This window comes from Engystomops pustulosus, chromosome 2 (genome assembly GCF_040894005.1).
Source record: "Engystomops pustulosus chromosome 2, aEngPut4.maternal, whole genome shotgun sequence".
NCBI lineage: Eukaryota > Metazoa > Chordata > Amphibia > Anura > Leptodactylidae > Engystomops > Engystomops pustulosus.
Window position 1 is genome coordinate 163,874,039 of NC_092412.1, and position 15,320 is coordinate 163,889,358.

General features: G+C 42.2%; 1 protein-coding gene across 1 annotated transcript in view; it reads right to left on the reverse strand.

Moving 5' to 3' along the window:
- Positions 1-15,320, reverse strand: part of BLTP3A (bridge-like lipid transfer protein family member 3A) — a 135,489-nt gene that overhangs the window by 87,238 nt on the left and 32,931 nt on the right. Inside the window, exons 7-9 of the mRNA XM_072137197.1 lie at positions 10,941-11,105; positions 10,652-10,820; positions 396-464 (exon numbers count right to left, since the gene is read on the reverse strand). Coding sequence (XP_071993298.1) covers positions 396-464; positions 10,652-10,820; positions 10,941-11,105 — 403 coding nt within the window. The remainder of the gene's footprint in view (positions 1-395; positions 465-10,651; positions 10,821-10,940; positions 11,106-15,320) is intronic.

Consider the following 15,320-nt stretch of genomic DNA (forward strand, 5'->3'; position numbering starts at 1 on the left):
TTTGCCTAACAGGATGTTACATTATTTAGTTTCTTTAATGGCAGACTTTTGTAAGCTATAAAATATTTGTTTTTCTGTTAACCTGGCAATAAGCCAGGGGGGGGGGATGCATTTTTCAGTGATACTATTTTGGGGTGGGGGGTGGGGGGTGAATCGTGGAGGAAACCCCAATTTATCTGCGACCATGGCATAAAATGGGTTAACACCAAAGCTCGAAGCTCACTCCAACACAACTGGGGTCCCCCGGGGGCGTGTATGTTTGGCCCTGTGCACTAAAAAATTAAAGTCTATGGCAACAACAGAAACCATTGAATAGTACAAAATAGTTTTTTTCCTTTTAATAAACCAATATATTTTTAGCAATTGACTACACACATTTCAAAAAGTCTCCATACCTGTTTTGTGGGTAGGATAATAGTCTAACATGATTCTGCGAAAAGTCATTTGTATAGCTCCTCCAGAGACTAAAAAAAAAAAAAAGAAAACATTTTTTAACCACAATTAAAATTAAAAATGAAAAAGATAATTAACTATTAACTCCTTAACGCCGAAGCCACTTTTCAGTGATTTTGTGATTGTTTCCTTGTGACACTTTGAACTTAATGTTAGTTGAAGAAATTTAGTGTTATGTGTGCATTTATTTATGAGAAATTCAGATACAGTATTTGGTGATAATTTGGAAAAATTCTTGATTTTCGAAATTCAAAAATGTTTTACTTTTTCCACATATAGTCATAACAGCAAAAAAAAATTAATAATCAACATTCACCAAATGTCTACTTTAGGTGGACATGATATTTATGCATACTCTTATTTTTGTAGGATGTTATGTTGCTTTGAACTTAAGGTGCGATTTTTCACATTTTCATAAAAAACGTAAAATCCTGCTATTCAGGTTTCAAGTACCTTGAGAGGCCTAAATAAAAAGTAAAACCACATAAATTACCCCATTATAGAAACTACACCCCTCAATGTACTTAAAATAATTTTTATAAAGTTTGCTAACCCTTTAATTATTTTACAGGGGTTAAAAAAAAACCGGATGCAATTTTGAATTTTTTTTGGATAAATGAATGTGTTTTTCATGTATACAAAAGTACACATTCTCAGTGGATAAAAAAAACAAAACTCTCCACAAAGTTTGATACCCAATCTCTCCAGAGTATAACAATACCACAAATGTGGTGGTAAACTGTATGAGTACACGCCAGGGTATTGAAGGGAAGCTGTGATATTCAGAGCAGATTATGCAGTCGCTTTTTATTGGCTATACAATCATTATTTTTTTGGGGCAATTTGGACATAAAAGGGCTTATTTTTAGCGACATGAGATGCACTATATTATATTTATTGTATAGATCACTACGATTACAGGGATACCTCATTTATATAGTTTTTAATATATTTTTACAATTTTACTGGAAAAAAACTAATACCAAAAGTTTGAACATGAGTGACGTACCACCCAGAAAGAGAAATTTGATTGCAACAAAGAATACTTTATTATGTGCAAAAATACATTAACATTAACAATAGATACAATTACTGGACAAGCAACATAAATTAAAACCTCTGCATGGTGCAATAAATGGCTGAACAAATAGCCTCGAGGTAGGTGAAACAGTCATGAAAGTTGTTTATAAAGAACCAATGCACTATAGTGCATGGTTACAAGGCAGTAAACAATGACACATATAAATAGGATGACCAAAACAGTAACAAATACCATACCAAATGATGACCAGCAGAGGATTGCCCCGACACGTGTTTCGCACTAAGTGCTTTATCAAGGGGAGTGCAGGTAAGAGGAACAAGTGCCTATTTAACTAACAAAGGACCAATGAAAGGGGACTAAAAATAATGGACACAGGTGAAATGCATAGTGGTAAAATGCATCCACATACCCAAACGCTGTAAAGGAACAGCGTGGAAACCGGAAGTAAAGCGCCGGGGTATCGCGCAGGTGCTGGAAGACACATCCTCACGAGACCTCGCACACACTGACGGGTGCGTGCGCCTGCGCCAAAAAATGTGTCGCACGGTGAAACCGTGCCACACCATGGATAATAAGAGTAAAAACTGGCACTGTGTACTGCACACTAATGAAAAGTGTCGCTGGGTAGTCAAAGCGACAATAAGATAAGACATCTGGCCCCTGAGTACAAAAAAGTGCAAAGTGCGAGTAAAAACACAAGAATAATGAAAGCTGACCTCATAATGAATGTAAAGAAAATGCATAGTGCCTATAAGAGTCTATTAGCATGGAAAGTGCAGTATAGGGATAAAACAGGCTGTGCAAACACGACAGCCAAGTGAACATCGTAATAAAGAATGCAAACCATGTAAGTTGACGTATACAGTCCTACATGAATAAAGTGCAAAACATACCTATAGGTAAATACCCTATTAGTACAGAAAAATGTTATTATGTTATAGTGCAAGAAAATACCTACAAATATTATCAAAGATGCAAGAAGTGGACATATGATCAAATATAAAGTGCTAATAATTCTCACTTTGCATGTCGGAAATACATGAAATGGGTATACAAGCTTAAAATGCACCTAAGCAATATACAATACATAAAGTATTACCAGCAGTATAAACCACTATAAAATACATACACAATAATAGGATGAAAGGAATAAGGGTAAAAAAACGTGAACACACAGTGCGGTGCAAAGCCCAGTGAGACACTCGTGAAGGTGAATGGGGAAAGCGGAGCCAAGCTAAATGGAGCTTCCATTAAAGCGCAAAAAAATGGTCCAAATTGTAACTGTGAAAAGAAGAAGAAAAAGTGAAAGGCACATGTTCACAATTAATTTATATAACAAAGGAAAAGAAAGAAGAAAGAATTTATGAAAAAATAATAGAGATGATTAAAACCATTAGTAAAACCTACACTGGAGAGGAAAACCGAATGAAAAGCAAGAGAAAATATTTTTTTATATTTGAGGAAAATGTTTTATAAGAATGGTGCGAAGCTTAGATTCTCATTGAGACCAAGCGGGGTAACCGTATTTAAGAGATAAATCCACTTGGTCTCTCTCTGAAAAAATATTTTCTCTTGCTTTTCATTAGGTTTTCCTCTCCAGTGTAGGTTTTACTAATGGTTTTAGCTTTCATTATTCTTGTGTTTTTACTCGCACTTTGCACTTTTTTGTACTCAGGGGCCAGATGTCTTATCTTATTGTCGCTTTGATTGACTACCCAGCGACACTTTTCATTAGTGTGCAGTACACAGCGCCAGTTTTTACTCTTATTATCCATGGTGTGGCACGGTTTCACCGTGCGACACATTTTTTGGCGCAGGCGCACGCACCCGTCAGTGTGTGCGAGGTCTCGTGAGGATGTGTCTTCCCGCGCCTGCGCGATACCCCGGCGCTTTACTTCCGGTTTCCACGCTGTTCCTTTACAGCGTTTGGGTATGTGGATGCATTTTACCACTATGCATTTCACCTGTGTCCATTATTTTTAGTCCCCTTTCATTGGTCCTTTGTTAGTTAAATAGGCACTTGTTCCTCTTACCTGCACTCCCCTTGATAAAGCACTTAGTGCGAAACACGTGTCGGGGCAATCCTCTGCTGGTCATCATTTGGTATGGTATTTGTTACTGTTTTGGTCATCCTATTTATATGTGTCATTGTTTACTGCCTTGTAACCATGCACTATAGTGCATTGGTTCTTTATAAACAACTTTCATGACTGTTTCACCTACCTCGAGGCTATTTGTTCAGCCATTTATTGCACCATGCAGAGTTTTTAATTTATGTTGCTTGTCCAGTAATTGTATCTATTGTTAATGTTAATGTATTTTTGCACATAATAAAGTATTCTTTGTTGCAATCAAATTTCTCTTTCTTGGTGGTACGTCACTCATGTTCAAGCTTTTGGTGTATGTTTATTACCTGATTGCGGCTGCTTTGCCTGCCCACAATCAATCAGGTTTATATCTGTTGTGTATGGAAAAAAACTAAATGTAAAGAAAAACTCATTTGCTTTTGTATCGCCATCTTTTCAGAGATATAACTTTAATAATATTTTTTCGTTGACAGAGCTGGTTCAGGGTTTATTTTTTCCGTGTTGAGTAGTCCTTTTCAGTGGTACCAATTTGGCACACATAACTTTTTTGATCACCTTTTTTGGAACCTTTTTCGGGTTTTGTTTTTTGGCGCTCACTGAGCGGGTCCAATATTATTTCTGAGTTATTGTACAGAATGTTTGTGTTTTGGGGACTTTTACTTTAATTAATTCTTTTTATTACAGAAACTTTATTTAGTGTTTTAAACTTTTATTTTTTATCATTCAAATAACACAGTGTAATACAGATGTATTACACTGTGTTATATAACACAGTGAGCATGCTGCACATGCTCAGTGTGTTACAGCCGAGTTTGATCGCGGGAGTCAGCTATAATATACAGTCATGGCCATAAGTTTTGAGAATGACACAAATATAATATTTTCACATGATCTGTTGCCCTCTGGTTTATATCTGTGTTTGTCAGATGTTTTTATCACATACAGAAATACAAGTGCAATCATATTATGAGTAACAAAAGCTTTTACTGACAATTAGTTAAATACAGCAAGTCAACATTTGCAGTGTTGACCCTTCTTCTTCAGGACCTCTGCAATTCTCCCTGGCATGCTCTCAATCAACTTCTGGGCCAAATCCGGACTGATAGCAGTCCATTCTTGCACAATCAATGCTCACATTTTGTCACAATTTGTTGGTTTTTGTTTGTCCACCTGTCTCTTGATGATTGACCACAAGTTCTCAATGGGATCAAGATCTGGGGAGTTTCCAGGCCATGGACCCAAAATCTCTATGTTTTGTTCCCTGAGCCATTTAGTTATCACCTTTGTTTTATGGCAAGGTGCTCCATCATGCTGGAAAGGCATTGCTGATCACCAAACTGCTCTTGGACGGTTGGGAGAAGTTGCTCTTGGAGGACATTTTGGTACCATTATTTATGGATGTGTTTTTAGGCAAGACTGTGAGAGAGCAGATTCCCTTGGCTGAGAAGCAACCCCACACATGAATGGTTGCAGGATGCTTTACAGTTGGCATGAGACAAGACTGGTGGTATCGCTCACCTTGTCTTCTCCGAAGCTGTTTTCCAGATGTTCCAAACAATCGGAAATGGGATTCATCAGAGAAAAAGACTTTACCCCAGTCCTCAGCAGTCCACTCCCTGTACCTTTTGCAGAATATCAGTCTGTCCCTGATGTTTTTCTGGAGAGAAGTAGCTTCTTTGCTGCCCTCCTTGACACCAGGCCTTGCTCCAGGAGTCTCCGACTCACAGTGCGTTCAGATGTACTCACACCTGCCTTTTGCCATTCCTGAGCAAGCTCTGCACTGCTGGTTGCCCGATCCCAAAGCGGAAAACACTTTTAAGAGACAGTCTTGGCGCTTGCTGGTCCTTCTTAGGCGCCTTGGAGCCTTTTTGGCAACAATGGAACCTCTCTCCTTGAATTCCTTGATGATGCGATTTCTAGCTGCGATACTCTTCCCTGTTAGGCCAGTTTTATGCAGTGCAATGATGAATACATGGTTAACAGAAGAGAAACAATGATGCCAAGCACCAGCCTCCTTTAAAAGTGTCCAGTGGTGTGATTCTTACTTAATCATGACAGATTGATCTCCAGCCCTGTCCTCATCAACACCCACACCTGTGTTAATGGAGCAATTACTAAAACAATGTTAGCAGCTCCTTATAAGGCAGGCCTGCAATGAAGTTGAAATGTGTTTTGGTGGAAAAAGTTCATTTTCTAGGCAAATATTGACTTTGCAATTAATTGCTGTTAAGCTGATCACTCTTTATAACATTCTGGAGTATATGCACATTTCCATTATAAAACCCGATGCAGTAAACTTTGTAAAAATTAACATTTGTATCATTCTCAAAGCTTATGTCCATGACTGTAGCCAACGTCCAACAGGGTTGCCATTCAAATTTTTCTACAGGAGCAATAATTTGAGTGGTGTCTTTAATATAAATGGGTATGACTTTTACCAGTGGTTGAAGCAATCTATCAATGTATTGTGAAAGGTTAGCAGTGAGTGACCCTATTCTGGAGAAGAAAAAAAAAAGAAAAGAAAAAAAAAAAAAAAAAGAAAAGAAAGAAAGAAAATTAAAAAAAGGAAAGAAAAGAAAGAAAGAAAAGAAAGGAAGGAAAAGAAAGGAAAGGAAGGAAAAGAAAGGAAAGGAAGGAAAAGAAAGGAAAGGAAGGAAAAGAAAGGAAAGGAAGGAAAAGAAAGGAAGGGAAGGAAAAGAAAAGAAAGGAAGGGAAGGAAAAGAAAAGAAAGGAAAGGAACTTGGAGAATTTAAAAGGATCTGCCAACAACTCCAAATGCTTGGAGGGGAAATAGAAAACCTATATAAAAAACATAAAACCAACAAGTGATCCTAGTTTGCAAGCAATTTGACCAGTTGTTACAATAATTCCTTTAACACAAAAGCCTTCTTGTCCACTGAGCAAGATGGATGCCCCCAGTCAGGAACATCCGCCAACTTGCCCTCATCACTGTGACTGAACCGTGTTGGCACGTCACTTCCCGTCACACTGTTCTAAGATGGTGCACGTTGGGAAGGGATTTACAGGCAATACTACCGTATATACTCAAGTATAAGCCGACCCGAGTATAAGCCGAGACCCCTAATTTTACCACCAAAAACTGGGAAAAACCTATTGACTCGAGTATAAGCAGAGGATGTAGTAAACAGCCTTCCCTGCCCCAAATGGTATACAGCCTGCCCCGCCCCAAGTAGTATACAGCCTGCCCCGCCCCAAATGGTATACAGCCTGCCCCGACCCAAGTAGTATACAGCCTGCCCCGACCCAAGTAGTATACAGCCTGCCCTGACCCAAGTAGTATACAGCCTGCCCTGACCCAAGTAGTATACAGCCTGCCCTGACCCAAGTAGTATACAGCCTGCCCTGACCCAAGTAGTATACAGCCTGCCCTGACCCAAGTAGTATACAGCCTGCCCTGACCCAAGTAGTATACAGCCTGCCCTGACCCAAGTAGTATACAGCCTGCCCTGACCCAAGTAGTATACAGCCTGCCCTGACCCAAATAGTATACAGCCTGCCCTTACCCAAGTAGTACACAGCCTGCCCTGACCCAAGTAGTATACAGCCTGCCTCGCCCCAAATAGTATACAGCTTGCCCCGCCCCAAATAGTATACAGCCTGCCCCGCCCCAAATAGTATACAGCCTGCCCCGCCCCAAATAGTATACAGCCTGCCCCGCCCCAAGTAGTATACAGCCTGCCCCGCCCCAAGTAGTATACAGCCTGCCCCGCCCCAAGTAGTATACAGCCTGCCCCGCCCCAAGTAGTATACAGCCTGCCCCGCCCCAAGTAGTATACAGCCTGCCCCGCCCCAAGTAGTATACAGCCTGCCCCGCCCCAAGTAGTATACAGCCTGCCCCGCCCCAAGTAGTATACAGCCTGCCCCGCCCCAAGTAGTATACAGCCTGCCCCGCCCCAAGTAGTATACAGCCTGCCCCGCCCCAAGTAGTATACAGCCTGCCCCGCCCCAAGTAGTATACAGCCTGCCCCGCCCCAAGTAGTATACAGCCTGCCCCAAGTAGTATACAGCCTACCCTGCCCCAAGTGATATACAGCGTGCCCCAAGTATGACAAGCTAATAAAGAAAAATAAACTTAAATACTCACCCTCCGACGATACTCACCTTTAATACTCGACACGGCTCCCGGTCCTCGGCGGCAGCTTCTCTCTGCATTCTTCACTAGCCGGCAGTTGCGTCCATGCGAGCTGCCGGCGGTGTTGCTGTCGATGACGTCATCAGCGGCGACACCGCCGCATCATAGTGTGGGCCCGCCGGCAGCTCGCATGGACACAACTGCCGGCTAATGAAGAATGCAGAGAGAAGCATTTACAGAGATCTATCATCTACAGTGGACATGTCACGTTCTGGAGCACGTAAGAGAGAGGGGAAGGAGTATGGCCCAAGTATCCCAGCTAAACAAAATAGAGACACCTCTGCTGCGCGGTTCCACAATGTTGTTTATCCCTACTCCTTGTAGACATTAAAATTCTGGCCAAGGCTCAGAGATACCTGCTAGTCTCCCACACACGGATCAATTGGTATACATGCCAGACAGGTCCACAACGATCAAAATAAGAAAGTTATATCTAAACATTCAGGCCGAGGGATGTGGGAGGACTGGCAGGGCATTTCTCTCACTAGATGCTGCCAAAGCTTTTGACAGCGTCGAGTGGGTATTTGTTTTTGGGCTGTTTTGCATGAATTGCATTTTGGCCCCCGATTCATTAAAAGCACTCAATTGCTTTACACTCGTCCGAAAGCAAGAATAAAAGTTAATGGGTTGGCATTTAAGTCTGAGACATGGCTTCCCGCTCTTTCCTTCCCTGTTCGCACAGGCAATAGATCCACTAGCAGCCCTACTTCGAAATACCCCAAAACAGCAGGGATTTGGGGCTGGAGACAGGAAGGAACGAGTTTCCCTTTATGCGGATCTGTTAATATATCTTGGAGATACGGATAGGCCCTCACAGGTGCAACTGACGCAATTCATACTTTTGGATCGTATTCAGGTTTAAGTCTTAACGGGAATAAGTCAGTCCTACTTCCACTTGATCCAATTCAGGGGGATCCCCATTCTCTAGGCTCTTAACTTGTGGCATCCAAGGTCAAATATTTAGTAGTGGAGTAGTGGTAACTAGTCAGGCAAAGGTGGTGTAAGTGGCCCGCTCTCCGATATGCAGGGGAGACTTAATTAAAATGGTCCCAATGTTGAAACTTCTGTACATATTACACAATTCCCTAGTATGGATTGCACAGACTTATTTCCATAGAATTCAAGGGATGTTTCCAGCTGATCTGGAAGGGCCAACAGGCACACATCAGCCTGGATACGCTTAAGCGGAGTAAAACTGAGTGGGGGTCTGGTAAGGATCTATGCTCTAATGGTATATGTAAGACATTTGAAGAACCAAGTAATACTTATCAACTTCCACAGGCATGGTTCTACCAATATTTACAGGTACGACACGCATTCGACAGGGCCTTGCGGTGCATTGAATAGAGGACTGATGGCCACCACAACTAAGGGGTTAATTTCCTTTTATAATGTAGTTTTGTTAAATAAATCTTTAGGTAACACACCCATTAAAAGCAGAGCTAAATGGGAAAGAGACATAGGACCAAGTTTAGTTGAGCAATGGTCAGACTGCCAAAAAAATGGTAACGATTTTGTCTCCAAGCGAGGCTCATGTCCCATCTTCTCATGTTGCACAGAGCGTATTGATCACCGCAGTTATTATTCCAAATAGGGGTTCGAGGAGACTCAAACTGTACTAAATGTGGGTGTGAAGCAGCAGGTATTTTGCACATGATGTGAGAATGTGGGGAACTGGAAAGCGATGGCGTGCATAATTAACAGCCTGGAATGCCGGACCTCTAGTCCCTGCGATCAGTGCTGCCAATTATAACTTTTTCTAGGTTATCCCCGCGTGTCAAGACCAGCGATAGATAGTGTCGGGATCAAGATAAAGAGGAGTGGAGGTGAGTATTTCTAATGTTTGTTTTTGTTTATTTTTGAGTGGTTGATATACGTTAACCTGCGGGTGCATGAGAGGGCTCATAGGCTGAGCCCTCTCCATAGCCGGTAACCCGGGTGTTAACCTGCACATGGCCGCCAGCAACGTCATAGAGGAGCGGATGGATTTAACCCATTGATTACTATGTGCTAATTCCACATTGTAAAAATCCCCATACTGTAGTTTGGCAATATATGATAGGATCAATCAGACAACCTAGGGTTAAAGTACCCTAGGGAGTCTGAAAAATAGTAAAAGTAAAAGTGCAATTTGCCATCACAGAAGCCATCACAGAACTCTTTACGTGTTAAAAAAAAAAAAAAAAGTTATAGATTTTTGATTGTGGGGAGTGAAAAATGTAAAAACAAAAAAGCAAGGACTTAAAGGGTTAAACATAACTTAATTTATGGACATCTATTGTTTGATTTATTTCACGCAGTGGATTGGATGGGCCGTTACTAGCATCTAGTGAGAATTATATGTCAATAGCACCTATAAATACATATTTACTTAAAAGAACCCCATCAGGAATATCTAGAAAGGTTCTACCTTATTTACTGCCTGATGATATTGAAATAAGTCAGCGGCTCCTGTGAATTATAAAATCAACCCCCACACTTTTCCTGTGCTGTACAGTTATCCAATGAAGTGAGTTTTGCTGCAGGCAACACACCCCTGCAACATGTCAGGCTGCAACACCCCTTCCTCCTCTGTCGCCTTGTAAACAAGCAGGGGTCATGTTTACAATGATTGGAGGAGGAAGGGGGCAGCAGCTTGAATCAGGGCCTCAATTCACTGGATTATGATGAAGTGCAGTAAAAGTCTGGGGTTCATTTTATAATTCACAAGACCTGCTGACTCATTTAAATTTCTTCATGCAGTTCAACTATGAAACTCAGGTAGGTCCTTCGATTTGGGGAGATGGACGTGCCCGACAGCTTCCCTTTAAAAATTGAAGATGTCACCAATTTCCTACTTCATTATTCTATAGGTGTAGCATAATATAATACTTTTGTGCAGTGCTGGTTTCTAAAGTCACTTCTGATAATACATACCTGTACCCCTTGTTTGGCTTTCATCACACACATGTATTTCTAGCCTTGAGAGAAGTAGATGATAAGAGGTTTCCTTCACATTAAATTTTTCAAAGTAGTGTTCAAAACTGGAAGAGCTGGAATTGGGAGAGGAAACTGACCAATTTACAGCAGTAGTAGGGGATGGGACCTAACAACAACAAAAAATAGTATCAAGTAGAAAAGTATAAAACTAAATTTAAGTAGAAGAGTAGGATACTAGAAAAGTATAAAACTAAAATTGAAATATTTTTACAAAGAATGAACTTACCTGCTCCACACCTATCTGCTTTTTTTGCCTCACTGATTTTTGGATGGCTTCACTTAGGGATTTTGTGTATGAAAGTAATGCCCGTAGCTGAGAGTCTGTGAGCACCCATAACAGCTCATCTAAAAAAAATGACAGCTTGGAGGAGAGCACCATACAATCTTTAGTCTAAAAAAAACAAAAATGAAACATTTTTGAGGAGATGGTTACTGGGTATTTATGTGACATAGACTTATTATGGCTTCATAGTAGTTTACATTGAATAAAGACACAGGTCTGTGAAGCCTAACCGATAAGTTCTAATCCAGAGAAAGGCAAAAACACCATGTGTCATGGACGGGATCTAGTTCCCATTGCATGGGACTTCTTTCCTTTGAAGAAAGGCAAAGATCTCTTGATAGTGTCCAGTGTGTCAATCATCAAAACTCTGTGGTAGTGAGTTCTTACACTGCGAATAGGATGTCCAGTTTTTATAGACCGTGATGTTAAAAAAAAAAAAAAAAAAAAGACGAATTAGTACTCACCTGTAATTCGATTTCCATCTAGTCCTCCATGATGGCCATTTGACGGATGCCCCTTGACCTCTGTAGGGACAGGAAGAAGAAAGGTTAAAGGCCTCCCAACCGCATCCTCCCGGGTGGGAGGCCTTTAACCTTATTTATTTAGTATGTTCAAGTCACATACATATTGTATAGGCCGTCATGGAGGACTAGATGGAAACCGAATTAACGGTGAGTACTCATTCACCATTTCCATGACGTCCTTCTTCCCCCGAAACTGAATTAATAGATTATGGTCTATGCGCCAAGAGTCTGTGGCCTGTAGATAAGGATAAGGCTAAGACCGCACGCCTTGCATCTAGAACATGCAATGAGGATTCTCTGCTTGTAGAGGGGTTCTCGCAGAAGGACACAAGTGATCTCCTGGTCCTTGTGGAACTTGGACACCACTTTGGGAGTGAAACTTGGATCTAAGGTGAGAATGATCTGGTCACAAAGTATTTGCATGTAGGGTTCTCAAATGGAGATAGCCTGAAGCTCCCCCAACCTCTTAGTCACAGCTATCAAGAGCGTAGTCTTTGGAGTTAATTTTTTTTTTTAATCGCTTTATTGGCACAGAAATGAAATGGTGCAACATCACAACACAAGGAGCATTTAGCTGAGGTACATCAGATATAACAACATATATCTTTACACATCATTTGTCATGTGTGATAACATCTGTACAAAAACAGCGATCCATTAAAAGTAGTAACAATGGTTAGGCAACAAGGTAACCTACCACCCTACTTCTGGAGAATAAGGAATCCCTCCTGTCAACAGTGCACAGAGGAGTGCAGGAAGGGTGCCCAACTGTTTTATGTAAAATTATAGTAATATCACCTACAGCGAGTATTGCACTCACTGAAGAGGGACAAGAGACTCTCTCAGACTGCGAACATTAAAAAGGGTATCTGGGGAAGAGCACCAAGAGCCCCACACTCTTCAGAACTTATCCTGGAAGCCCTGTGTTTGTAAACTATATTCTCGTAAGGTATAGTCAGATTAACTAGTTTCTTCCACTGAGAGACAGTAGGAGAGCGATCAGCCATCCAGCGTATGGCAATGGCCTTACGGGCCAAAAACAGAGCTCCCTTCAAGAAAATAGCTTCATAACGGGACCAGTCTTGGAGTTAGATTTTTAATACTTCCAAGGGTTCAAAGGGAGACTTGGGGAGGGCATCTACTATTAAAGGTGAGATCCCAGGTTGGAACCCGCTTGGGGATCTGAGGTCTGATCCTGGATGTGGCCACAATAAATCTCTTGACCAACCTGTGATCCACGACAGGATGGTTGAAAAAGACGCAGAGAGCAGAAACTCGACCTTCAGGGTGCTGGTAGATAATCTGAATTCCAGGCCCTTCTGTAGTTAGTCCAAAATCTAAAAGATATTAGGGTTGGCCCGAGATGGGGGAGGGGGGGGGGGGTTAACCCCCAAAAAGTCAAACCTTTTCCATATCCATATTATCAAGGAATATGGGGAAAGATGTAAAAGAGAGGCACTCTCAATGGGCGACTGAAGGCATCCAGGCGTTCTCTGGTCACGTTTGACTCTAGGAAGTAGTACAGACGGCACTTTGAATTTCCCCTTGTGGCGAAGAGGTCGATTCAAGGCATGCCCCAGATGCTGGTTAGCTGAAGGTAGTCTGCCTCCCTGTTTAGGACTCCCATCAGGTGGGTGGCTGACATGGAGAGGATGTTTACTTCTGCCCAGCAGAATATGGTGCGGGCCAAGTTGGAGAGGATCGAGGATCTTGTTTCCCCCTGCTTTCTTAGATAAGATACGGCCGTGGTGTTGTCCGATAGGAAGTCGACGTGGTTTATCAGGTGGGCAGCGTTCAACCTCAGGGCTTCCCAGACAGCACCTAGCTCCACATAATTTGAAGGCTTCTTGGATTGGCATAAAGTCCATGAACCTTGGGCGAAGCGAGAAGGGAAGACTGCTCCCCAACCCATACTGCTTGCGTGGGTCATTTTGGTGACATACGGAAGGCAGTGCCAAGGAACTCCCTTTTGCAGAGATTCCATCTCTTTTTACAGAGATCGGGATGATGACCTTCTTGTCTATGCCGGAAGGACTCCTGTTCCAGGACCGGAGAATCCAGCTCTGCAAGATTAGAGAGTGGCTCTGGCTCCAAGCTACCGAAGGAAGGCAGGATGTGAGAAGGCCCAGGATCTTCATATCTTATCAATATGGAAGTCCTCCTCCTGAAGGATCTGATCTTTTATGTTGTTTGCTTTCCCCTTAGGGAGGAAAGACATCTGATGTGTAGAATTCAACAACACACCTAGAAAAATCTTTTGAGTGGAAGGTGATAGTCTTATTTCTGTGTGTTGACTAAACACCCCAGGTCTGAGAGTTCTTCCAGGGTAAGCGCTTTTGCAGCCGTTAGACCTGGTTTGTCCTTCCATACTATCAGGAGATCGTCTTAGTAGAGGACAACGGAAACATTCTGCAGCCTTAAGAAGGCCACAACCTCTACCATAATCTTGGTAAAAACTATTGGAGCTGATGAAATGCCAAAAAGAAGAGCACAAAACTGGAAATGAAGAATGGAGCCATCGGGAGAGAAGACTAAAAATCTGAGATATTTTTGAGAGGAGTTGAATTGGGACACGATAGTAGGCATTCCAAAGATCTATAGTGCACATACAGAAATTGGAGTGAATAAGTTGAGTGGCGGACTCCATACAAAATTTCCGGTAGGTGATGAAGTTGTTCAACAGCTTCAGGTTTATGATCAGCCGATTTGAACCGTTGGGCTTCTTGATCAGGAACAGAGGAGAGTAGAAACCGGACTTCTCTTGATCTTCAGAAACTGGAACCAAGGATGAGAATTCCTGCCAGATAAGAGAGTGAGGGGGAAGCAGAAGATATATGGTGGCATACCTTGAGGGGGGGTGGTTCAGATTGAATTCTATCCTGTATGCCCACTGGATAATGTTCAAGACCCAAGGATTCAAAGTAATACATGACCACTGAGATGCGAATCCGGGGAGACGCACCCCCTACCGTGGCGTCACTGCTTCTTATTCCCTGAATCATAAGGTAGGTTAGCAAAGAGGAAGCCCTCTTCCTCCCTTAGGGTAGCTCAAGCGACCCTGTTTACCTTTCCCACGAAAGGTGTCCTTGGGGTTCTTGAAGGGACGAAAGGAAGTCTTGTTCTCTGGAAACCCCTTCTTTTTCTCTGAGGCCTTCTCCAGGATGGCATCCAATTCTGGACCCAATACAAATGCTCCAGAAAAGCAGACACTGCAGAGCTTTGTTTTAGAATATCACTGCCCCATTGCTTCAGCCACAGAGCCTGTCTTGTTGCGTTGGTTAGGGCGCCCTCTTTGGCCACAAAATGGATACCTTCAGCTGCTGCATCCACAAGAAATGCAGTGGCAGATTTCAGCAAAGGAACGCTTTCTAGAAAAGCATCCCTGGGGGTACCCTCCCTAATGTGGGACTCTAGCTCTCTTAGCCACAAGAAGAGTGTTCTTGCTACAGACGTAGCAGAAAGGTTTGACTTGAGGCTGAGCACATGGAGGTTTCCCAGGCTTTCTTCAGGAGAGCAACAGACTTCCTATCCATAGGATCCTTAAGCTGCGCTGAATCCTCAAAGGGGAGGTTCATTTTCCTAACCACCTTATTCACCTGCACATCCACTTTTGGGAATGAATCCCAATCCTTGGAAACCTCTTGATCAAAGACGGGAAGTGTTCTAAAATTACTATCTTTTTCTTAAGACCGATCTTGGCCTTAAGACCGCCAAACAGCTCGTCTTCCCGAGACATAGTGGGAACCTCGTCTTCAATGTTTACAGCTTCCCGCATAGCCTTCAGGAGGTTATCAATATA